Source organism: Pagrus major, chromosome 7 (genome assembly GCF_040436345.1).
Source record: "Pagrus major chromosome 7, Pma_NU_1.0".
In the NCBI taxonomy this organism is placed as follows: Eukaryota; Metazoa; Chordata; class Actinopteri; order Spariformes; family Sparidae; genus Pagrus; species Pagrus major.
Window position 1 is genome coordinate 17,508,727 of NC_133221.1, and position 24,870 is coordinate 17,533,596.

General features: G+C 41.3%; 1 protein-coding gene across 1 annotated transcript; it reads left to right on the plus strand.

Annotated features, from left to right (window-relative positions):
• The first annotated feature begins 121 nt into the window (after positions 1 to 121).
• LOC140999426 (dihydropyridine-sensitive L-type skeletal muscle calcium channel subunit alpha-1-like) lies at positions 122 to 24,715 on the plus strand. The gene is made up of 45 exons (XM_073469796.1): positions 122 to 303; positions 2,284 to 2,389; positions 4,764 to 4,903; positions 5,404 to 5,537; positions 5,678 to 5,830; positions 5,940 to 6,145; positions 6,312 to 6,415; positions 6,511 to 6,656; positions 6,741 to 6,822; positions 6,908 to 7,068; positions 7,173 to 7,398; positions 7,496 to 7,703; positions 7,854 to 7,974; positions 8,539 to 8,653; positions 8,745 to 8,844; positions 8,930 to 8,999; positions 9,361 to 9,493; positions 9,595 to 9,724; positions 9,813 to 9,872; positions 10,507 to 10,613; positions 10,746 to 10,833; positions 15,318 to 15,425; positions 15,551 to 15,603; positions 15,689 to 15,835; positions 16,084 to 16,285; positions 16,387 to 16,545; positions 18,044 to 18,154; positions 18,242 to 18,325; positions 19,020 to 19,067; positions 19,580 to 19,606; positions 19,700 to 19,825; positions 19,912 to 19,977; positions 20,099 to 20,190; positions 20,269 to 20,428; positions 20,537 to 20,664; positions 20,799 to 20,895; positions 21,150 to 21,252; positions 21,365 to 21,466; positions 21,550 to 21,683; positions 21,995 to 22,120; positions 22,308 to 22,519; positions 22,601 to 22,659; positions 22,762 to 22,808; positions 23,339 to 23,413; positions 24,232 to 24,715. Exons 1-45 carry the CDS (start codon positions 122 to 124, stop codon positions 24,541 to 24,543), a joined length of 5,550 nt encoding a protein of 1,849 aa, XP_073325897.1. The 3' UTR covers positions 24,544 to 24,715.
• Positions 24,716 to 24,870: the final 155 nt, after the last annotated feature.

The window sequence follows — 24,870 nt, forward strand, 5'->3', positions numbered from 1 at the left end:
GGTCTGGAACCTAGAGAGGGCCTTCACAACGGGGAGCTATACCTTGCCTCAGTTTGGGATTATACAGTGAGAGGACACATTTCTACAGGACTGGGAGCTTGTCTCAGGTGGAGGCTTCGAGATGGCGTCCAACGCAGAAGCCAAGCCGGTCATCATGAATGAGGAGGAACTGAAGAGGAAGCAGAGGGAGAAGCTGAAGAAGCTGCAGGCCACAGGGGGCAACCCTCGACCTGCGAGATCCCTCTTCTTCTTCACCCTGAAAAATCCCTTCCGCAAGGCTTGCATCAACATTGTGGAGTGGAAGTATCCTTTATATTACACAAACACTCCTACATTACACTTTGATCTATTAAGTGTTCCTCAAAACATGCCCTTTAAGAAGTACTTTACTCTTAAAGGAAGGTATTATACAGTTATTACAGCAGCTGGCCTCTGGTTAAGACAGCTACAGAAATAAGGTGTCTGCAGGCCTGTAAATTATCAGCCATGTAGTTCACCTGTGGCAGGCTAAGTCTCTTTTAAATCTGTTGTAAGGCGATCCCTGTAGTGTTAAGACATTTGTTATGTATTTGGCAGCCCTGTGTCAAAGTCAGTCATGTCAGTTTGTAGCCTTCATATTTTCACCTGTGGAGCTTCTTAAGCTTATCTGTGTACATCTGGCCAACAGAAACAATTAATGGAGCCACCTCCTGGCATCCTGATAGCTGACATTCTGCTTTTAATGTGGAAAGAGCCACGCTGAAATGCTGTCACTCTTTGAGGCTTGACGCATGAACACAAGGCAGGCTGCTGAGTGATGTTATGGAACCTATGGGGAGTTTCCTGCTTTTAGCCTGACGTCCATTCCTAGATAATATACATATGTTACACCCAAAGAACCATCTAGGCATATCTATCCAGTGACAACAGACATATCTTCACAAAATGGTTACAGAGTTGAACAGTGAATGAGAATTTTATAACGTTATTGTAGTTTTACTGAACAGTTGTGTCCATATGCTCTGGCAGGTCATGGGTTTTTTTACTGCAGCAGTTTAATCACATTGGTATGTGATTCTGTAACACGGGGGATGTGTGCTGTATTTAGAGCCAAATTAGAGAAAAATGGACAGAACCTCTTTAATCCTCCTTATTTTACTTATTTTAATTCTACCAGTGCTCACAAATTGTAGAATTAAAAAAAAAATATCCAAGCATCTTTTTTTCCTGATGAGCGGTCTGTGTTTAAATGGTTTGGTCATATTCTTGGGCCGTGCAGCTGTCCCGCGGCATCACAGGGAGACATGATGCTGACCAGGCAGGGGAATTTCTTTGAGAGAGCCCCCTATGGATGAGAATGAAGCAGCACAGCAGACAAGATTACATTCAGTGTGACTGCTTTGCTGGCTACCCAATGGGCTGTTATAGGGATGATGTTTCAGGCAGCATTAACAGGCACTGACCAATGTTAGCTTTGTAGAGCTGTGTGATTTATTCAATTGATTTTATCACAAGAAGAGGCACGGATAAAGAAATTGACAAATGATTTAAGTGTTTCTTACCCTTCTATTGTTAATATTAACTAGACATGTACTCAGTGTTGTAAAAAGTACCCAAAAGTCATACTTGAGTAAAAGTAAAGATATCGTGTTAAAATATTACTTTGGTAAAAGTGAAAGTCACCCACACGAATAGTACTCAAGTTAAACTGCCTGATATGACATGTACTTAAGTATTAAAAGTAATTTTCTGGCAATAAGTGTACAACTGTAAAAGTAAATTATACATGTGTTGACCTGTACGTATAAATTGTACACTTAGTGTTGACTTGCCGTTGGCGTTACCATCAGTGGCCTTTTCAATTTTGCCAATTATCGGATCTAATATTCAGCATTTTTCTGATTATCAGAATCAATGTTTTTTTTTGTTGTCAGATTGCAGATAAAATCATTTAAAAATGTCTCTGCTTTGGCTCTAATGCAGCATGCAAACTGTAAAGTAACTAGTAACTAAAGATATCAAGTAAATTTAGTGAAAAGTACAACATTTACCTCCAAAATGTAGTGAAGTGGAAGTATAAAGTGACTTCAAAGTTAGAATGCTGTTGTACAAGTACCTCAAAGCTGTACTTAAGTACAGTACTTGAGTAAATGTTCTTAGTTACGTTCTGTCACTGCATGTACTGCTACATGATAACTCAGATATTATCATCATAAATTATTCCAGGTTGATTAATGTTTCGTTTGGGGGTAACTGCATCAGTCCTCCTCATGTGTTGTTATGATCCTGAGTTTCCTTGTCCAGAACCTTTGAGATCATCATCTTATTGACCATCTTTGCAAATTGTATCGCTTTGGCTGTGTTCCTGCCCATGCCTGAGGAAGACAGTAATAACACCAACACTAACTTGGTGAGTATAAACACATACCTTTTTTTTTTTTTTATGTATGACTCAGAATGTGGTATTGGCATTTGTTGGTCATGCTTGGTCTTTTGTTTCAACATGACCAGGCAATAGACAACTGTGCAGCTCTGTCCAATGAATTAATGTGACTGCTTTGAGCCAGCAACGTCAGTCACTTTATAGCTAAGTGTTTCAGCTGGTCAGCCGAGTGCCAAGCCCCATTTAAATACCTCCAGACACAACTCAGTTCTTTATTTGGAGTCCCATCTGTGTCTGCAGAGGAACAGTCTGTCAAACAATGTGCTATTAGTTTATCCTCTAACTGTTATAAGTTTATCCTTCTCTGACCAGCAACTGGCTGTTAGGGAAGATAACTGTACAAAAGCATGATATGATGTGTGTAAATTACAAAGATGTTAAATCAGAAATGTCTTTAATGGCTAAAATCGCTTTAAAGCAACACTATGTAACTTCCTTTAGAATGATGGTTTTTTGTTGAGTCTCTTTCTATCCATCCATCCATCCATTACCCATATATCATCTGCAGGGGTGGAGTCAATCAAAGCTAACATTATGCGAGGGGCGGGGTCCATTAGTCTCAGGGTCTTTGGCTTTCGGACCCGAACGTGAACCCACAGTGTTGGTATTTGACGATGTGGGAATGAGACTCAACAATAAACTACCTTCCTCCAGTTACGTAGCGTTGCTTTAATGTCTGTTTTTATGAATTTGTGCTTGGATTGAAATGCCTCTCAAACAGGTTGAAATATACAAGCTACTGAAACTGAGCTCTTTTTTGCTACATCAAAAATTGAGTAGGGTTTCATGACTCCTTTCAGTCTAGATAGCAGATGATTCACAATCTCTCTCCGGTGCAGATGTTCGACCCCTGGATGCTTCTGCTATTATATTTCAGCCTCACAGGTGGTGCGTGTTTACACTGCTGTGAGGACGTGGATAGGAGAGTGTGTTATAGCTTGGGGACCAAATGAAACGACTCAGGGATTGTCAAACTGTGAACTTGTGGTGTAGTGAGAAACAGATATGTTTGCTCTTGCAGAGTGTACACATCCTGCCAATGTCTAGATATTTGAGGTTGTATTGACATTGGGTGTTATGATATTGAGGAGGCTCGTTGTGTGAGACTTGATATGTGGATCTCTGACAACTCAAATGTCAATATATAACACCATCTGTAGCTAGCCATCGCCTGCTTTCCAACATTCAGTCAATAAACTCAACACATCAGTAGGTTAAAGCTATCAGTCTTGTTGGTGCCCAGCTGATTGACCTGCACCCCGCAGAATTTGATCAAGTCAGTTCAGGTATCTGGACCTGAAACTGACCCCATTTGTGTGATATCTTTGCTTTGGCCATGCTCACCAGCCTCCCAGCCAAATCCTTCTTACTTCTCACTGCACCATTCCTCAGAGGTGAGCAGTGTAAGAAGAGCAGGTCAGCTTCGCCCCCCTTCCCCCGTTGCTGTTAGAAGTAGGTCGGCACAGAGAGCGTCACTCACCCGACTGACGCAGGTGGATGCATGTCGCCTCATGTAACCACTCATAGGTTCATAAAATATGATGGTTTGTAACATTGATACGCTGCAACGTTGTTGCCCCACTTAGTTTCATTTCATTTCTTCTTACTTGCAAGTTTGGCCTTGGAGGTTGTAATTGATCAGCGGTTTTGAGTCTGCTGCTGGATGGTTGAGCCAAACATTACTGACCTGATTTGTTCAAAAGGACCAAACAGCCAATCAGATATAATCTATAGTATACTACGCCTCAAATGAACTCTCTCGATGATACCTGTGACTCCATCATATTGTCCTCATATTACAGCCTCTACTCGTACATCATCTGTATTTACAACTGTAATTAAGAGCGAAAGCAGAAGTAGTCTCTCTATTGATGACAATTTCAAGCTGCTTTTGTATGCAAATATGTGCGTTGGACTGTTTTGATGGCACCTCATGTTTTCTCTGAAAATATCAACACTGATTATAAAAACACAGATTCAACCACACTGATCTTTATATGTTTACCACCTCTGAAATAATTACATTTTCTGCAAACGTCTGCGTCGTACAGTGTGACAAGGCTCTTACTTGTTCAATTGTGGCTCAATTTATTTCATTAATCACAATGTGACTCATGGGCCACCCATCTGTTCAAACCTTATGAGGTCATGTTTAATCTGCAAGAGGTTGTAAAAGCTAATGAGTTCATCTAATACCAGCAACATCTGTTGCTTTTCCCCAGAGGGGCTGCTTAAATGCCAAAGTTGTCATTTACTCCAATTATTCCATATTCTACTAGAGAATCAAACCTGAAGGTGGTGAGGTTTAAAAAATGAAATTTGTTTGTTTGTCTTTCTGCAGGAGAGCTTGGAGTACATCTTCCTGATCATATTCACGTTAGAGTGCTTTCTGAAGATAGTGGCGTACGGGCTCGTGTTCCATGAAGGCGCCTATTTACGGAACTGTTGGAACATATTGGACTTTGTCATCGTCTTCATGGGGTAAGACGAGCTCAGAGCTGCAGCAAAGGACACAGCTTCCCACTGAGCACATCTAAGAAATGACCACTGACACTTAAAGGTTCATCATGTAGCAATCTACATAATTAGCAGTTAACAGTTTGGACATTATGCTAATCAGCTAGCCCCGGCCCATCCTGGTCCAAAGCTCTAATTTTAGCGGTGTAAACACCAACACTCCCCTGGTGCCCCAAGCTCCCAGTCTGAACTGCTAGCTGCATGATAAACTGAGCTAACCGCAGCTAGAGTTAGCAACTGTTATTGTTATTCTGGTGATATGCTGGCCCCTTATTTGTTTTATGTATGAATTCAACGGGATGCCAATTCTTACATATTGCACCTTTACATTTTAAGTGTTGAAAATGTAATATCTGACAATCGTATCAAAACTGGAATAGTGTTCTGCTGAATGCCCATTTTGAAATGCTCAGTTAAGCTATTGTGGGGGTAGACAGTTATGGTTCTCTAATCTTTTCCTACAGTCTCTTCACCTTTGCCTTGGATACCATCAATAAGATAGCAGGAGTGCCAATGGAGAAAGGTGGAGGGTTTGACATGAAGGCACTGAGAGCCTTCAGAGTGCTGCGGCCCTTACGTCTTGTCTCTGGAGTCCCCAGTAAGAGCCTAAAAAACCCTGTATTTATGTTACACTGGAAATATTGTACAGTATATGTCAAGAACGCTTTCTGGAGACGCCGCTGAGAAAATGTTTGCCAGGTTTTTGTTGTAATGTTTGGTTTTACTGTTCCTGTTCAGGCCTGCAGGTGGTGATGAACTCCATCCTCAAAGCCATGCTGCCGCTGCTGCACATCGCCCTGCTGGTCTTTCTGCTGGTCACCATCTATGCCATCATGGGACTGGAGCTCTTCAAGTGCAAAATGCACAAGACCTGCTATTACACTGGCACAAGTATGCATAAATATGTTGTCAGTTATAGTCATACCTAATATATTATCTGTTATAAATCCCTTAAGCTAAATTCAAAAAATGATATTCATCTCTTCTCTTTGGCCCACAGATATCTACTCCACAGCAGAAGGTGAGCTGCCCGCTCCCTGCGCTCAGGCTGGTAACGGACGTCGCTGCTTGATCAACGGCTCTGAGTGTCGGCCAAACTGGGAAGGTCCCAACAACGGCATCACCCACTTTGATAACATTGGCTTTGCCATGCTGACAGTCTACCAGTGTATCACCATGGAGGGCTGGACCAAAGTGCTCTATTGGGTCAGTGACTGCCTGAACATCACCTCAGTTGTTTTTCAGTTTCAGGGTTGGGGAATTGTGCTCATGCCATCAAAACCTTTACATTTGTCTACATTTAAGGTATTTATTGTATATTTATTGTGAGTATATAGTACACTTAATATAATACATTGTTTCTGTCTCTCAGGTTAATGATGCTATAGGAAATGAATGGCCCTGGATCTACTTTGTTCCCCTCATTCTGATCGGCTCCTTCTTCGTGCTCAATCTCGTTCTGGGTGTGCTCAGTGGGTAAGACAACTAAAATCTTCTGTTCCTTCACCTATCTCTTAACATGAACAAACTTAAAAAATAATCACATGTGCTATGTAACTCTTTGCCCTCAGAGAGTTTACCAAAGAGCGAGAGAAGGCCAGGTCACGTGGAGAGTTCCAGAAGTTGCGAGAGCGTCAGCAGCTGGATGAAGACCTGCACGGCTACATGGAGTGGATCACTCACGCTGAAGTCCTGGATGCCGACCGAGAGGGCAAAGGTCAGCGCTGTGAAGTGGTCACCTCAGCACCGAACCAATGTGGAGATACTGTTGACTTACACCTGTTATTCTCTTGTATAACAGGACTCCTGCCTTTGACCAGTGGAGATTCAGACACAGACAGCCTGTATGACCTGGAAGGCAAGAGTCGAATTGTCTACTACTAGTGAGTCTGCTGTAAATGCGTAAATGTTTACATGCAATATTCACCGCCACTTGGCACATTAAGGCAGGGTTATTTTTCTGTTTAGCCGCCTGGCCCGTCGCTGGAACCGTTTCTTCAGGATGAAGTGTCTGGTGTATGTGAAAACAAAGGGCTTTTACTGGCTAGTCATGTTCCTCGTCTTCCTCAACACCCTGACCATAGCAACAGAGCACCACCATCAGTCTGACGCGCTCACTTCCCTACAAGGTTGGTGATGAATACATATATAACTGTAACCATTGTTGTTTATACATTAAATTATTTCACTCCCAACTTCATCCATTCATCTCTCTCCTCTCATATCTTCACAGATGTGGCCAGTCGTGTCCTGCTGGTGCTGTTTATCATAGAGATGTTTGTGAAGATGTATGCGCTGGGTCCCAGAGCATATTTCATGTCTCTGTTTAACCGTTTTGACTTCTTTGTGGTCCTGTGCGGCATCCTGGAGATGATTATGTTTTCTGCAGGAGCCGTGGCTCCCCTGGGTTTCTCTGTTCTCAGGTGTATCCGACTGCTGAGGATCCTCAAAGTCACAAAGTAAGTCATGTCCCCGTCAAAGGATCATGTCGTATGAAATTAGTTGTAGTATGATTTAATGTCATTTAACAGCTCTCTTCTTCCAACCGTTTTGCAGGTACTGGACCTCCTTGAGTAATCTTGTGGCCTCTCTCCTCAACTCTGTGCGCTCCATCGCCTCCCTGCTCCTTCTTCTCTTCCTCTTCATTGTCATTTTCTCGCTCCTGGGCATGCAGGTGTTTGGGGGGAAATTCAACTTTTCTGACCACAGACCCAGACGCAGTAACTTTGACAACTTCCCTCAGGCCCTCATCAGTGTGTTTCAGGTGAGGCTGGACACGGATTCATAAATACAGCACTATCAGCAATGTCTGTTTTGAGTTTTTTCCTGATTTTCTGGATCTATGCAGCATATCTACCCCATCCTTTTATAGCTCACATGAATGAATCATTTTTAACACTTGACTATCTCTCAGATCCTAACAGGAGAGGACTGGACCGCCATCATGTACAATGGCATTATGGCTTATGGAGGGCCTGAGATTCCTGGCATCCTGGTCTCCATCTACTTTATTGTCCTCTTTGTTTGTGGAAACTGTATCCTTCAAATACACTTATAATGTCATCAAGGATTCAACAAGGTAACGAGTTTAAAGCCTTGTTAGCTGCTCTAGGATTTAGATAGTCCATCAGATCTGCTGTTTTAATTTCTTTTTTGTTTTGAAGTACTTGTTTAGGTGTACCGTTTATGTTTGTATGATTTATTCTTTCTGCATTTTGTTTGGTATTTGTATGTAAAGAGTGTGAATAATGTAATTTTTTTTATTTCTGATATTTTTTAAAAAAAGCAGCTCTGCACATCCGGACCACATAGGCACAGCTGTACTTTCAATTAAATGCTAATATCACCGTGCTCACATGCTAGCAACAACAATGCTAACACCCTGATTTTTAGCAGGTATAATGTTTATCCTGTTTACCATCTCAGATTAGCATGTTAGCAAGCTAACATTTGCTAATTGGCACAACATAATGTACAGTTGAGGCTAATTGAAGTGGATTTTAATCTGATAATAATAATCAAATTTGTACAAAAGAAAAATTGTAAACATAACAATAATGTTTAATAAAACTTAAAGTTTTCCTGAGCTCGGACGTCAGACATCCTCCTCAATGTCTTCTTGGCGATCGCCGTCGACAACCTGGCAGAGGCTGAGAGTCTGACTTCAGCTCAGAAGGAAAAGGCGGAAGAGAAGATGAGGAGAAAGCTACTTCGGTAATGAAAAAAATGCCAAAAGTCTGAGATGATCTACTCTGTCTCCTCATATTTAAACTCTACTCCATTCCCTGCCTCTCTTACCCTCCAGGTCCAAAATGCCTGACAAGACTGATGAGGAGAGGGAGAGGATAGCTAAGAAACTGGCAGAGCAAAGAGCCAAGGTGGAGAACATGCCCACCACAGCCAAGGTTAGCTTTGTTTCTGATTACATATCACACTCAGTAAAGTTTCAGGAAAGTCGCTATGATACATTTATATTGTTTTCTTTTTCAGCTTAAAATTGACGAGTTTGAGTCCAATGTCAATGAAGTGAAAGACCCATTCCCACCTGATGACTTCCCAGGTAACACAAAAACTGTCCAAACCTGAACTTTCCTCGAACATCTCCAACTCTTAAACCTCCCACATTTATCAGTTGAAGCAGAAGGAGGTCTCTGATTGCAGGAGTTCATATTCATTACACTGGCTTACCAGGGCGGCTGTGTTGGATATGTTACAGTATAAGTATAGTGACCCCTTATTATTATTAGACTCAGCCGATTACCTGAGCCAAGTTTATAACAGAGTCTAAAGTTAGGCTGTTTTCACACTACTCTGGTGACTACCATATAAAGTCTACAACAGGAGATTTCATGCTCTAACATAACTACTAGCAGTGAATAAATCTGTCATTACACTATAGTATTTTCCCCCCCACATCATAGGTGATGATGAGGAGGAAGAGCCTGAAATCCCCATCAGCCCTCGGCCCCGACCAATGGCCGACCTGCAGCTGAAAGAAGAAGCCGTTCCTTTGCCTGAAGCCAGCTCCTTTTTCATTTTTGGCCCTCAGAACAAGTAGGAACCAGACATACCAGTGTGTGTTTCAGTGTTTTCTCATACTGTGTCATGATAACGTAACAGTGACGGTATCTCCTTGCATATCCATCTGTATTCAGGTTCCGTAAGCTGTGCTACAAGATCATCAACGCCTCATCCTTCACCAACTTAATCCTTCTCTTCATCCTGCTCTCCTCCATCTCCCTGGCAGCTGAGGACCCCATCGACCCCAAGTCCTACAGAAACCAGGTGACAACCATGTCTACCACTTCACATTGGACATTAACTGTTGACAGAAGGCCACATTTGATAACAACTCTTTGTGCTTTTCCTGCAGATCTTGGCCTATGCTGACATCGTCTTCACAACTGTGTTCACCATTGAGATTGTACTGAAGGTAATGTGCTGTTTTGCCATAATTGGGTTTGTCAAGATACTAGATAACAGATATTGGTATTTTTGTCCTGAAGCTAATGATAAACATTGTTTTCTGATATTTTATGTTTTTAGATTTGATCATTTTATAGCAGATATGACATAAAACTAAACAACTCAGTCTCTAATGTTATTGTTGGCAGAGAAAATGCCTCTGAAACAGCATTATGAGGAACAGGCAACTAAAGTCTTTGCTCATAATAATGAAAATGTTTTATGAGGGGTAGAAGTATGCCTGAGCAGGACGTGACAGGTTTTCTTTGCAGGTCTTACATATTTCCACTGAGAACATCAAGGAATTGCTGCAAGCCTCCTTAATTTGCATTGATAGTAGCTATTGCCCTGCTACATTACAAACACTAAACTTAGTGATATGTGTTTCAGCACTGCTGGAAGAAAAGTCATGACATTTAGGGCTGCAACTAGCAATTATTTTTTAATGATTGATCTGTCCGTCATCTTCTTGGTTAACAGACGAATCATTTGGTCAAAAAATGTCAGAAAAAAGTAAAAAATGTCCGTCATAGTTTTTTGTTTTTTCTGAAGATATTCGGTTTAAACGTGCACTATGTACTCTTGTTGTATCTCACTGACAGATGACAGTATATGGAGCATTCATGCACGAGGGCTCCTTCTGCCGTAACTCCTTCAACATCCTGGATCTGATTGTGGTTGGAGTCTCGCTGCTTTCTATGGGAATGGAGTGAGTGAACATTTTGAGATTGCCGTATCAGATGTAGAACATCCCTAATCTTATTTTTTGTCCAAAATTGCAAAAAACACTGTTTTTCCAGATGCTCATATCAGGACTGCTTTTGTCATGTGTTACATGCAGATCCAGTGCTATCTCCGTGGTGAAGATTCTCAGGGTGCTGAGGGTGCTGAGGCCTCTCAGGGCCATCAACAGAGCCAAGGGGTTAAAGGTACAAAATAGGCATGAATACAGTTATACCCCCTCCACTGAGGAGGAAGTAAACAGATCGTTTACTTAAGTAAAACTATCGATACAATATGTTGGACATGTTTCAGTTTCTTGAAGATGTTTCACCTCTCATCCAAGAAGCCTCTTGAAACGCATCCAGTTGCCTACGATACAGCACTTGGTATTGATATAATAATGTACAAATATTTAATTACCAGGCATTAGCAGGCATACCTGTAGTCAAAGACCTACCTAGGTAAAACAAAAAAAGTATTATGAGCAAAATTACTCAAGTGTCCTGGAGCAAAAATGTCCTCCTTAACTGGATTGTAAATACTGATGCATTAATGTTTTGATGTTGTAGCTTGTTGATGTGAAGGAAGTTTACCTTGTACTACTTAAGTTTATTTGTTCCCAACCAGGGAGTCGGGCCCCTCCAAAGGGTGACAAGATAAATCTGAGGGGTTGTGATATGATACATGGGAGAGGAAAGAAAAACTACACAAATGTGTGTTCATTTTTCATATTTTTTATGTAGGGAAGAGTGTAATGTCCATGACCCTCTTTTGATTCCTAAAGTCTGGAACGAGAACTGAAATCAAAAAGTCTCAGAGGACTATGTATCACCTTTAAAGTCCTTGTAAACTTGTCCTTTCAAGAAAGAGAAATAAGGAATGTGAATCTCCTTAGGCTTGTGTTCTGGAGAAATTAGATTAATGTCAATTTAAAGTGTCCAAATGTATCAGTCTGTTAATATAACTCATTTGAACAATCCGACTTCAGTTAAATTCGGCATGGTTTAGGCCATTATTAGAGTTACTGACAGTTCTTGGCTGCGGCAGAGACGGCTGCTCTGTGGCCCTGGTTGAAAACAGGATGATGTTGCTTCTGGGCTTATTCAATATCTTTGTACAAGGACGGTGGACTGTGTCTATAACTTTGGGTAGGCACTTCTTGTTTTGTGGTAAAACAGCCTGACATATTTTGACCACCTCCATTTGCACCTGCTGGCTCTCTATCTTCTCTAGTTCACCATTAAGCCAGAGATTCAGCATCAAGAGCACCTCTTCGGATATGTAATGAATTTCCAGGATGTCAGAGTGCTTTTTCTTTCTGTGTAAAGTTGCTCAAAATTAGTTTTTCGTGGAGTTGATTTCCTCACAGACTGAGCGGATTTGCCTTGGATGAGTAATTCCAAGTGTTGAGAAGTCGCACAAGAGTGGAAACAAAGTCAGGAGAGTTGTCAGTATTGGGTTTTCCCTTCTTGCTCGGGGGTGGCAGAGTTGGATCACACTGAACTTCAGTTCATCACTTGCAGTATAGTCATGGCAGTTGTCCATTAGGGCATTGCAGCTAGCTCCTGAATTCCTACTAGAGAGGGATGTAGCATTCTTAGCAAACTTTTCTGCGTTGGGTCAGGGTTAGGGGTTAGGCTTGGCTTCGGGAGTGTGTTCACAGTGCCATCTTGGGATCTGCCCCCCTTTTCTCAGATACAGTTCTCCCATTCAAGTGTAACTACCTTTTCTTTAAAATTTCACGCTAAGGCTGCGACAGATATAGGAGCAAGTTCATGCGAGGGGCAGCAGTAAAGTCCTTGTAGAGCGTACACGGGGAGGTTTGTTAGAGGTCTCATAACACAAAGCTGATAAGCTGTGACACAAACTGAAAATCTTTGTGATTATTGGAATAACAATAGTTTCATGCAATGATACATTTATTTACAGGGCAATGCAGCACACAGTCAGATAGATAACTGCACTCCATCCTAATCCCATCCTCCATCCTCATTGGAGAATTGTAGAGATGGACGAGGGGCAGCATACTCTGCCATATTGGGGAGTCCAGACACCACACAGCAGCTCAAGGCACTGCGTGATATCGCCATGTCACAAACATCAGTCGACATCGTAGCACTCGACGCCATGGGTGGTGGTGCAGCCGTTGAAGCCCCCGACCACAAACAGGCAGTCATTGATCACTGCAATACCGAAGTTACTGTGGGGGTTCAACACTTGACTTCACCAGTTTGTTGTCAGTGACACTGTCCATGATGTATCCTGGACTCATCAAAGCGAGCCTGACCTACACAGAGACATGAAGGTTAGAATTAAATTGTCTAAAATGCAGCTCAAGAGAATTGTTCATCACTCACTTACTTTGGACAAAAGCAGAGAGATGTATTCTCTGCGTTCCTCAGGTTTGTAGGCGATCCACTGAATGATAGCTTCAAATACCTCCTTCTCCTGTTTCACATTCTCAATGATTTTAGCAAGGTCCTGCATAGAGAGCAGCAGGAACTCCTCGGAGGTGGCAGCAACCTCCTTAAAGTGATCGAGCATGAAGCGGTAGGCCTTGTGTTTCAGTTCGGGGTTGTAGTAGACGTCTGTGAACCACCAGATGCCGATGCAGTTCTGTGGGGCCAGCTGCTCCTCCAGGAAGTCACTGCAGACTTGCATGATGCCCTCTACATTGAATTGGTCAGCTGCAATAAAAAGCTCCTGTATATTCTCTTGTGTCACAGGAACAAAGCCAGTGTAGGCAAACTCGATGATGAGCTTCATCATTTCAGGTGACACGTTGGGAATGTCAAAGACCTGACAGTCTGTGGTTGACCTGCAGGCGAAGAGTGCTCTGTGGGCCAGGAAGGAGGCACAGAGAAGGGATTTCTACAGTTGTGCTCAACGTGTGCAGAAAGTGAACTTAGTGCAACATCATTGTAAAATGTATCTTGGTTCATACAACTTTGTTTCACCAACTGGTTTCTCCATGAATCAGTTTGTCTCATTAATATTGGGTTATGTTGCAGGTTTTAACCCCTTCAGCTGTTTTTCTACTTATTCAAAGAGTGTAAATTCATTAACACTTGATAATAAGCGGCTCACCTGAAGTACGGACTGCAGTCACAGAGGATGGTCTTGTGTGCTTGAAATTCAACGCCGTCCACTCTGATCACCGTGTCACAAAGATGCTGGAGCTCATGAAGCGCAGACTCCATCTTTGCTCTTCAATATGAGATCTTGAAATCTTGAAATCTTGGGTGCAGGTGTCTCTCCTGACTCTCAGTATGTGTCTCTAGTTGTCTGTGAGGGTTGTCAACAAGTTATTGTCATGACAACAGTCCAGAATTGTTATGTTATGTTGTGTTATGTTGTGTAATGTTATGTTATTAGATATTGATTGACAGCTGGGGTCGGTACGTCTGAAAAACCGTCAAGTCCAGGTTAGATTTTGAAAGTATCCAGCCAGTAAGCCCCGCCCCCCGCACTCAGGCCTCTCTCCAACGCCGCTCCCCCCGAACCGAACGCGCACTTTCCGAAAACTGCCGACGGAGTCCGAGTCGTCACGAAGCGGTGCATCGTTTTCATCACAGCCTCTAACTACAAGTCACTACCTCATGATTCAATCACCTGTAAGTAAACACCTCATATTATCATATAGAACGTAAACAACCAACACAGCCATTGCTAGCACTGACAGCTGTCAAGCTAGCTTTGTTAGCATTCAGACATTGTTTTGAAAGTGTGTTTTGATGTTGTAACTTGATATGATACTATGATAACGTTAGACATGGCAAAGCTAAAACATCAAGATTAGTGGTGGGACTGCTACAAGTGATTTTTGTTACCCTCAGTGGTTCACAGACGAACATGAATATTGTATTGGACTCATGATGATACATGTTTTGCATGTTAGAGCTTCCACAATGAGAGCATCCTTGACTCTGATGACGAGGACACGCCAGAGCGGAGCACGTCATCACGTCAGAGAGGACGACAGGAGAGAGACCAGCAGTGGACGTGGGAGAGCGACAGGTCAAGGAGCAGGTGTTCATTTTGTGTTTTGGTGCATAACAACAAACACAGTAAGGAGAAAAATGTAAAGAAAGATAAAAAGCTGAAAAAAAGGTCATATAAACTGGGACATCTGTAGAGTTTTGTCCAGGAATGTCTAAAGTATTGACCATTGAAAGTGTATATGTTCACAGTATGCTGAGGACAGTCTGACAGACTGCCGTTCTGTATTTACTCCTTGTTTTGTATTATCTCTAACTTGTTTGAATAAAGTCTTGAAAATGACAAACGCCTTTTCTTTACACTTCCAGCATAAACACCCGACCCATTACAGCTCTTACACTTTACGTGCTGCACTAATAATAACAACTGAATTAGATAAGACTCTGTTTATTAAATTTTTTGGAACATGTGTAAATAAATAACACAACAAAAATAGTATACCTTTTATCGTTTAGACAATATACAGTACAATTAGCATAAACAACTATATACTGGAAGGATGTCCAGAGGTTTCTTGGCTGATTATAAACACAGGTCAGTGTTGGCCAACAGGTCAGGCTGTTGATGTCGGTGCTGTCTCAATCCTCTACTGATCCTCTACTGATGTAGTCAAGTAAAAATATAAAGTCGCGAAAAATGGAAATTCTCACAGTATTAAGTGGCCATTTGTTTTGTTTGTCTTTACCGACAGCACGTGGTCCAGTGTGTGTTTGTGGCCATCAAAACCATCGGCAACATCGTCCTGGTCACCATGCTGCTGAATTTCATGTTTGCCTGTATAGGAGTGCAACTCTTCAAGGTGAGTTTTGATGTTGACACCATATGTAGTGTGATACTTTAATATTTCCAGATGAATCTGCTGTAACATAGAGGCCTTGCTACTAAAGCATTAAATGTGTCACTGATCCTTCCCCCCTCCTACAGGGTAAATTCTACAGCTGCACAGATGTGTCCAAAACGACTGAGGAGGAATGCCAGTAAGACAAGCGTCATTCACACGTCATAGATTTGAATCCATCAAAAAGGTGTTTTAAAGTGACCGTTCTCTGGGTCTGCTTTCAGGGGATACTTCTGGAAGCACATGGATAATTCTCTACAAGACACAGTGTTGGCGAGGAGAGAATGGCTCAACAGTGACTTCAACTTTGACAATGTGCTCTATGGCATGCTGGCTCTCTTCACTGTTTCCACATTTGAGGGCTGGCCAAAGTAAGCAATCAATTTTGATTTGATAAATTGCATTTTTGTCATCCTGTCTGTCTGATTGAGTTAAAAGACAGAACATCTTATTATGTGGATATTGAGTCGGCAAGTAATTACATTATTTTGAGCCAGAGATGGTAAAAGAGGCAATATATCCTTTTTAATCTGCTGAATTATACTTTTCATCTCTACAAATTAGCCTTATTGTATCTCTGATCTTTGATCTTTGTCCTGCCAATTTCCCAATTTCCCAGACTGCTATACAAAGCCATTGATTCAGATGAAGAAGACCAAGGTCCTGTCTTCAACAACCGCGTGGATGTCTCCATCTTCTTCATCATCTACATCATCCTCATCGCCTTCTTCATGATGAACATCTTTGTGGGCTTTGTCATCGTCACTTTCCAGGAGCAGGGCGAGGAGGAGTATAAGGACTGTGAGCTGGACAAGAACCAGGTACATGGAGACCCTTAGTGAATCTAAATCTAAAACATGTCGCTCAAATGCAGAATGACTCATCATTATGTTTTTTAACCCACTGTCTGCCTCCCTTTCAGCGTCAGTGTGTGCAGTACGCTCTGAAGGCTCGTCCTCTGAGGTGCTACATCCCCAAAAACCCCTACCAGTACAGAGTCTGGTACATTGTCACATCCTGCTACTTCGAGTACCTCATGTTCTTCCTAATTATGCTCAACACCTTGTGTCTGGGGATGCAGGTATGCAAATTAAAGCCGTCTTGTAATTTAAAGACACTGAGATTGTATTGAGGCCGCTGACGGACAAATTCAGTGTCAATATTCAGTATCTTTTGAGAGAAGAAGAGTTCAGTGTTTGTCACAGCATTTAATTAACGATCAAGTGGAAACTTTGAAACTTTATTTAAAATACGGGACATTATGACTTTCTGGCAAAATCCCAGACTAATTAATGTTGGTGAGGATTAGGAGCGCATTAATGCAGGGTGCCCTACATAATTCTTTGTCACTTAATTTACTAAACTTAACTTTGCATATAAATTTTAGCTATGGTAAGAGAGGACTGGACAATACATTTAGTGGATGAGATCCAATTGTTAAGTGTCAATATTGGCTGGATTTGATTATTATTGAGGGCTAATCTGTTTTATTACAATTTGGATCTTACAACCCCGATTCCCAAAAAGTTGGGACACTGTGTAAGTCAAACATAATGTGATCATTTTATCATCCGTGTGAACATATACTCAATTGAAAATAGTACAAATACAGTATATTTAATTAAATTTACCTCATCAACTTTATTGAATACTAATACAGACTAGAGCAAAGCATCTGATGAACACATGTTTGTAATACTCACCAAGGTAATTGTGACTTAAAAGTTTGATAATGGGCCAAAGCTACAACCAAAATAAGACCTAAATTATAATAAACAGGCCCTTTTCTTTATCAACTTCTTACTTTAAGTGCTGGGATCCTACATAAGCAAACTGATCTCTGCCAAAGTTAGAGCAGTTTTTGTTATTTCACATAAAAAAGAATTCTGTATTCCTTCTTTTTTTATTTTTAAGTTTGTGCTCTCTTCATTGGTTTGAAGTGGGTGGGTGCGACATCATGCATTTCAACACATGAATCGGGTTCAGCAACATTTGAATCAGAATGTGATGACAGTTGGTGGGTTTGTTTTGTCTCCGTCAATCAGATCTTATCAAAACACACCCACACAGCCGCGATGAAGGAGAATAGTGAATTTCTGGGTGGTTAAACTCTTCATAAATAATAGCTACAGATGTTGTTTTGACTCTGAAGTTGCGTCTTCGGTCATGAATATTTAACATTATGGGGGAAAACTTGAGACTTGGGTCTTCAAGGGCTTTAAGTCAGTAAATTACTCGACTGTTTAAGATAAGATAAGATAAGATAAACCTTTATTGATCCCCTGGAGGAGAAATTCATTTTGACACAAGGGAACAAAACAGTGTGCAAACAAAACAAAAAGTAGCAGCACGAGGTAGGAATTGACTAAGAGAAACATAAAATTGAATATAATACAAATATACTCAAATAAATAAGATTAATATAGAATAGAAATGCTAAATATACTAGATGAATCTGTGTGCATATACCTTTTGCAAAGTTCATGTTATATGTAATTATCCTTCTTAAAACTACATCTTCTAATAATACTACAGTTGTAACATGTTGAGATTAATATTCACTTTCCACTTCGAAACAGCACTGCAACCAGTCGGACCACGTGACCAAGCTGTCAGACACTCTGAACTTGATCTTCACCGTGCTCTTCACTGTGGAGATGATTCTCAAGCTCATGGCCTTCAAAGCGAGGGTAAGCACTCTAATGTTTGCTTTTCAAGCGGTTCTCCATCCAGTCTAGCGTCCTCTTGTCGCAGCAATGCTTTACCTCTCTGTGCAGGGCTACTTTGGGGACCCTTGGAACGTGTTTGACTTCATTATCGTCATCGGTAGCGTTGTTGATGTGATCCTGAGTGAAGTCGATGTGAGTACATATCATTAAACATTATTTAAATCAATCCGAATGAATTCCTGAGATATCAGATTATCATTGCAGGTGCTGTGTATGGAAGTCCATGGCGTTGTCTTAATGAGACATTCCCAATCGATAGTGTGATTTTAACTGAAGTGATTACATGTGTTTATTCAATGCTCTGACCCAGAAGCATACAATCGTGGCCCAACAGCTGATTGGTGCTAGCTCACAGGACATGGTCAGTACTGTTGTTGGCCCTCTCTCACCCTCCTCAGTGCTTTGTCCAATCTCAGACGAGCCATTTTCATCAACAAACCACCAAACTGTTCATTATTCCAACAATGATCCATAACAATATTTCAGTAATATTCTATTATGTTCTGTTTTCTGCGTGTTGTCCAAGCACTTTTAAAAAGAGCACTATATTAATTAAGGATTTTGGGTTTTTTTATGCTAAAGCTACACAAACTCAATATTTTCTCTTTGTCAGTGACAGTTTCTTTCCTGACATTGTTGCACTGCATTGTCCTCATCCTTTTCATCCATAAACACAAGCTTTTAGCAAATTCAGTTTTCTCCGTCCAAAGCCTATTTCACTCATATTCTTCTTCTTCTTCTTTTGCCTCCTTTTCTTCTTCTTAATCCCTCTCAACTCCTCCGTCCTCCATGCACCTCACCTCACTCATCTGTCTACTCTCCACAGACTGCCCTGGCCTCCAGTGGAGGACTGTACTGTCTCCATGGCTGTGCTGTAAATATCTGATCTCCACTGCACTGCACTGCTGCATGAGCCTTGCTGTGAGAGCACTCCACTATGTTCTCTACTAACCTTGTAGCGCTGCTGTACTGAACCGTGTGTGGCCTTAAACTGCTGGAGAAACATCCGTGTTTCTACTGTCTGATCTTATAGAGCGAGTGTAAGATTACAAATTACACTACTTGACTTAATGGTGGCTGGATTGGCTGAAAAATGTTAATGTTAGATGTTGTCTATTAAGTGTGTTTATATTGTTTATTTGGCATGAGTTATAAATAGCAGCTGTTCTTCTAGTTTTCAGCAACTAAGACCTGGAGGCTTTGTAACTCAAAGGTGGAACAATGTCTCTAATATTAACCCTATTTTGTGATTTAAATCAAACCTTAATAACATTTAACAGCTGATCAATGTTATGTCTGCTATGTGCCCCTTGTTAGTGATATGGTAACTTCGGTCATATACAGCTCATGTAACCACACTATCATCTTTTCATGTTCTTTGTGCAGGAGACGAATCCTATGCAAGCAATTGCGGTAAGACTTAAACATTCCCAGGATTAAAACCGGCAGTGTTTTTATTATTTTAAGTTTTATTGTCCTCAAATCCTCCGGTTCTTTTCGCTGTAGGCGTCTGAAAATGCCTCAGTTTCCATCACGTTCTTCCGACTCTTCCGTGTCATGCGTCTGGTCAAGCTGCTGAACCGTTCTGAGGGCATCCGTAACCTGCTGTGGACCTTTATCAAGTCCTTCCAGGTCTGTCGCACATCATCATTTTCACTCTTTTTATCCTGACTTTTTACACACTTTGAATGAGTTGACTGTTTGGTTTGTTTCTACAGGCTCTTCCTCACGTGGCTCTGCTCATCGTGATGCTTTTCTTTATCTATGCTGTCATCGGGATGCAGGTACAGTATTTAATACATTTTCTGTATTAAAACATTGTAAACTCTTGAAGATTGTAATTTGTTTCTGCTGAGACTAAGTTTTTGTATTTGTATTTTGACTGAGATTGTAACAACCTTTCAGATCTTTGGAAAGGTAGCATTAGTGGACGGCACCCAAATCAACCGCAACAACAACTTCCAGACATTCCCTCAGGCTGTTCTGATGTTATTCCGGTGAGTCTCTGAGCCAGGATCATTGGTCAAAATTACTGGTTGCAAAAACTGAGCTAAGATCTCCCTTTACGTATCCAGATGTGCTACTGGAGAGGCATGGCAGGAGGTCATGATGGCTTCGATGTATGGGAAGAAGTGTGACCCCAAGTCTGACTTCCTGCCAGGAGAGGAGTTTACCTGCGGGTCCAACTTTGCTGTCTTCTACTTCCTCAGCTTCTACTGTCTCTGTGCCTTCCTGGTGAGCAGCATCAGGAAGTCGAAATTTATTCTTTAGCTGCATTATTATCTGTTGTTAAATTCCAGTGATCATCATACGACAAAATTAATTTTTCTCTGCCTACTTCAGATCCTCAACCTGTTCGTAGCTGTCATCATGGACAACTTTGATTATCTGACCCGTGATTGGTCTCTTCTTGGTCCGCACCATCTGGATGAGTTTAAGAAGATCTGGGCTGAATATGACCCTGAAGCCACGTAAGCCTAAGCACCGCTCATGAAACTTTACTCCCTCTATTTTATTTATGCTCATACCACACAGGAACTAGGTCAGATTTAAGTGGGTGCCCTCAGACATATTATGAGTATAAGATGTTTCTCTGATCTAACAGGGGGAGAATTAAACATCTGGACGTGGTGACGCTGCTGCGAAGCCTCCAGCCTCCACTGGGCTTTGGCAAGTTCTGTCCTCATCGTGCTGCGTGCAAGGTACATAAACAGGGTCAATGACATTGACAAAAATATATACATATATATATATATATATATATATATATATATATATATATATATATATATATATATATATATATATATATACATATATATATATATATATATATATATATATATATATATATATACACACATATATATAAATACAGATGATGATAAAAGACAGAGAATGCCCTAAAAAGGGCAAAAAAATAAAAACTCAATTTCTCTCTGCTTCCCGTCCGTAGCGTTTGGTCGGTATGAACATGCCTCTCAACAGTGACGGCACTGTCACCTTCAATGCCACCCTGTTTGCTCTGGTCAGGACAGCCCTCAAGATCAAAACAGAAGGTGCAGACATTCAAAACTTGCATGGATTACAAGTCATATTGTGACATTTGAGTTTGCTTCAACGTTATGATACTGTAATTCCATTAAAATCTTAATTAACTTCTCTGACCAGGTAACTTTGAGCAGGCCAACGAGGAGCTGAGAGCCATTATAAAGCAAATCTGGAAACGCACCAGTATGAAACTGTTGGACCAGGTCATCCCCCCTATAGGAGGTGAGTCTAGTAGTTGAATTGTACCTTTGTAAAATAATCAGTTTTTTCTCCCACTGAGAGCGTTGTGACACGTCTGGTTATAGATGATGAAGTGACTGTGGGGAAGTTCTACTCCACCTTCCTGCTCCAGGACCACTTCCGTAAGTTCTTGAAGCGTCAGGAGGAGTACTATGGCTACCGGCCCTCTAAGAAGAGCGCCTCGGGCCCGGAGATCCAGGTGAGCAGTCAGAATGGGGTCAAAACCAAATGATGTTAAAATTATAGCATAATAATTTGATCGCTCAGAAATACTCCAGAGGGATGTCGAGCATTTTTCATAATAACTAATATAATAATAATACTCTTATTACGTAAATAAATCAATGTGTATCAGCAAGTTTAACAAAATCACATAACTTACTTTTCCCTAAGTGTAACACCTCCTGCATTTCTTACACCAGTACTCAGCTTCATCTTTCCTCTCCTTGTGAACACGGCGCTATGGTGCCTTTGCGCTACATTTTTTTCACACTTACTGTCTTTTTTCAGGCGGGCCTGAGGAGCATAGATGAAGAGGCGGCTCCGGAGATGCACAGAGCCATTTCAGGAGACCTGCAGAACGAGGAAGAGATGGACAGAGCTATGGAGGAGAGTGGAGAGGAAATCATTTACCATGTGAGAACCACTTTGTGTAAATTGAAATAACAGATAAAAACAAACAAACAGCGTATTCATGCACATATTCTGCGTTATCATTGTTAGGAAATCTTGTCACTCTAGTTTAATTGAAACTTATTTTTGGATTGAATGAGTAGGAGTGATTGGTCAATATGTAGACTAATACTGGACTCTACATTTCCAGCGTACACATGGTCTGTTTGGTAACCGGGTGGACTCCTTCACCAGCGAGCCCGCCAACGCGCAGTCCCAACAGATGGCCCAACAGCGGCCCCTCCAGTTCTCTGAGAGCCAGCCTGAGTCTCCACCAAACTCCTCCGGCTTGGAGCCCACGACTGAATTTTTCCCCACAGTCCCGCCAAGAAGTAACACTAACAACAACGCCTTCGCCTTCGAGTGAGAGCCCAACGCACACCTATTTATAAAGGACATGTGTGTGAACATAGGTGATGGGTGACAGTTGTTATTGTCTTTCAGGTTTGACAGAGAAGGCAGTCCTGGAGAGTTTTATAATTCCAGTGAGGATGCAGAGCCAGGTAATCAATCAATCAATCAATCAATCAAACTTTATTTGTGTAACACCTTTTATACAGATTAGTGCAACTTCATTATTGTATTCTTTATTGACCCTTGTTTAGGCAACATGCGCTCCTGGAACTTCACAGTGAGAACAGACAAAACACAGGTAATATTTTATCAGAATCAGAATCAGAATCAGAAATCCTTTATTTGTCCCGCAAATGGGGAAATTCCTTAGTCACAGCAGCCAAAGGACAGTATCACACTTAAACAATAATAAAAAGTAAAAAATAAACAATATAATAGAGATAAGAAATAGAATTAACTCGTATATACATAGTATTTACAATATGAACTTGGTATTTACAATATGACATAGTATTTATAATATGAACAGTGTAAGTATAAGCAGTTTGGTATTTTTATTTACAAACATTAAATAATAAATATGGGTATTAAAAAATTGTCCAATTAGTGCAAACCAGAAAGTGTGTGGATATGTGTAGAGTTTAGTATTGCACAGTGCACATGTGAGGTCTACTGGGAGCAGTGCTGGTTGTACAGTCTGACAGCAGCAGGAAGGAAGGACCTGCGATACCTCTCATCTCACTCTCACTCTCACTCATCCAGTGAAAATGATGCTAAAAAAAACAAACATGTACAGACAAGACATGGAGGCTTATCTTTTCTTTGCAGTTCCCTTATGACCCTGACTACGGTGACAATCAGAGTCAGAGCTCCCATACTGCAGCCGACCAGCTCGTCCATGAGGTAAGCAAGAAGGATCTCAGACCGTCCACCTCTTTAATCACACACTAATTAATTCCGACCTCTATCAGCAGGAAATGTCCTGATGGCCACTGTCAGATCTGTCATAGAGGGTGATAATAAACAGAACTCCTTCACCAATACCAGGCTCATTTCCTGGACACAAATTAAGCCTGCCCTGAATTGAACCGCATTAATTTGTCCTGAAAGAGTGAACACAGTTAGGTTCTAGTTTTGCTTTGTTTGAGAACTGAGTGCATTAAATTTGAGAGCTACAACATCACATAATTAGCTGCTGTATGAACACTGATTTATGACTGAATCTGTGGATTTCTTAGTGTTTTTCCAATACTTTCAAACTCACTTTGGCCACTTGCTGATGCCGATACAGATATATGCACATGTATTTTTCCACCTAATTGCAGATAAACACTAAGTCTCTACGGAAACCCTGAGGGGCAAGTAAGAATAGTTTTTTTCTGGTGATCCATTATCCAAGTCCAACCAGAAAATAATTTGGATCAGACTTAGAAAAATGGACCACCACAAAAAAAAAACATTCATGATTAGGTCTAGTCTTATCGTGATGGTCCTGCTGGTAGATGCAGACATACAATGCTTGTCAAGATCAATATATTCTTTGGGCAAAATAAATCATGTTTAATCATGTTAAAGCCTGTCATATCGGCCGAAATGTTCATTTGGGGGTCATTTTAAAGACTTTATTGGCTGATATTGATGATGTGCCGATATTATCGTACATCCCTAATAACAAGAAACTCTACTATTTGTGATGAACTGCATGTTGTTTTCTTTTCCAGGCTCTAGTAACAGGCGGTATGGCCTCCCTGGCCAGAGACCCCGGCTTTGTCTCAGTGGCTAAAGAGCAAATGGCTGATGCCATTCGCACATCTGTGGACGATTTGGAGAGCGTGGCTCAGGGCATCCTCGGTGAACGCCCCGACAGTGTCGCCTCTGTGAAGAAGAGACGTCCCATCCCAGTCCCTCCTCCCGTCTCTGCCGCGGCAGCACCACAATCAGGCCAGCCAGATCCGGCCGTGAGGAGAAAGAGACGTCCAATCCCAAAGATTCCCTCCGTACAGGAGGCGGCTGAGGCCGACTCCAAAGTTTAGAGGTTGAGTTTACATTACTGTGATATTTTTTTGACACTTGCAGGTGGCTCCACCTCACCTCACTTTACCAAGCTTGTGACAATCTGTATCTACTAGCCTGTCTCAAGGCAGGTTGGCTCAGGTTTAATATATTGTCAAGTGTGGTTGAAACTTAACCAAGGAGAAACAATACATCTGATGATGAAACATCCTCTTAATCTTCAGATTTATCGAAACTAATAAAAACACAAACTCGTCTCATAGCCAACAGATTGACGCACTTCTTTCTTTGTAGCGTTTGTTGAGGTTATGCATTCCATATGACTTATGGGACAACCATGTGAGTGA

Excerpts from the sequence above, each read along its gene's own strand:
- LOC140999426 (XM_073469796.1), top strand. The coding sequence starts at position 122 with ATGGCGTCCAACGCAGAAGCCAAGCCGGTCATCATGAATGAGGAGGAA. Across the intron at positions 18,326-19,019 it reads TGATCCTGAGTGAAGTCGAT|ACTGCCCTGGCCTCCAGTGG; the intron begins GTGAGTACATAT and ends TACTCTCCACAG. Across the intron at positions 22,520-22,600 it reads AACAACGCCTTCGCCTTCGA|GTTTGACAGAGAAGGCAGTC; the intron begins GTGAGAGCCCAA and ends ATTGTCTTTCAG.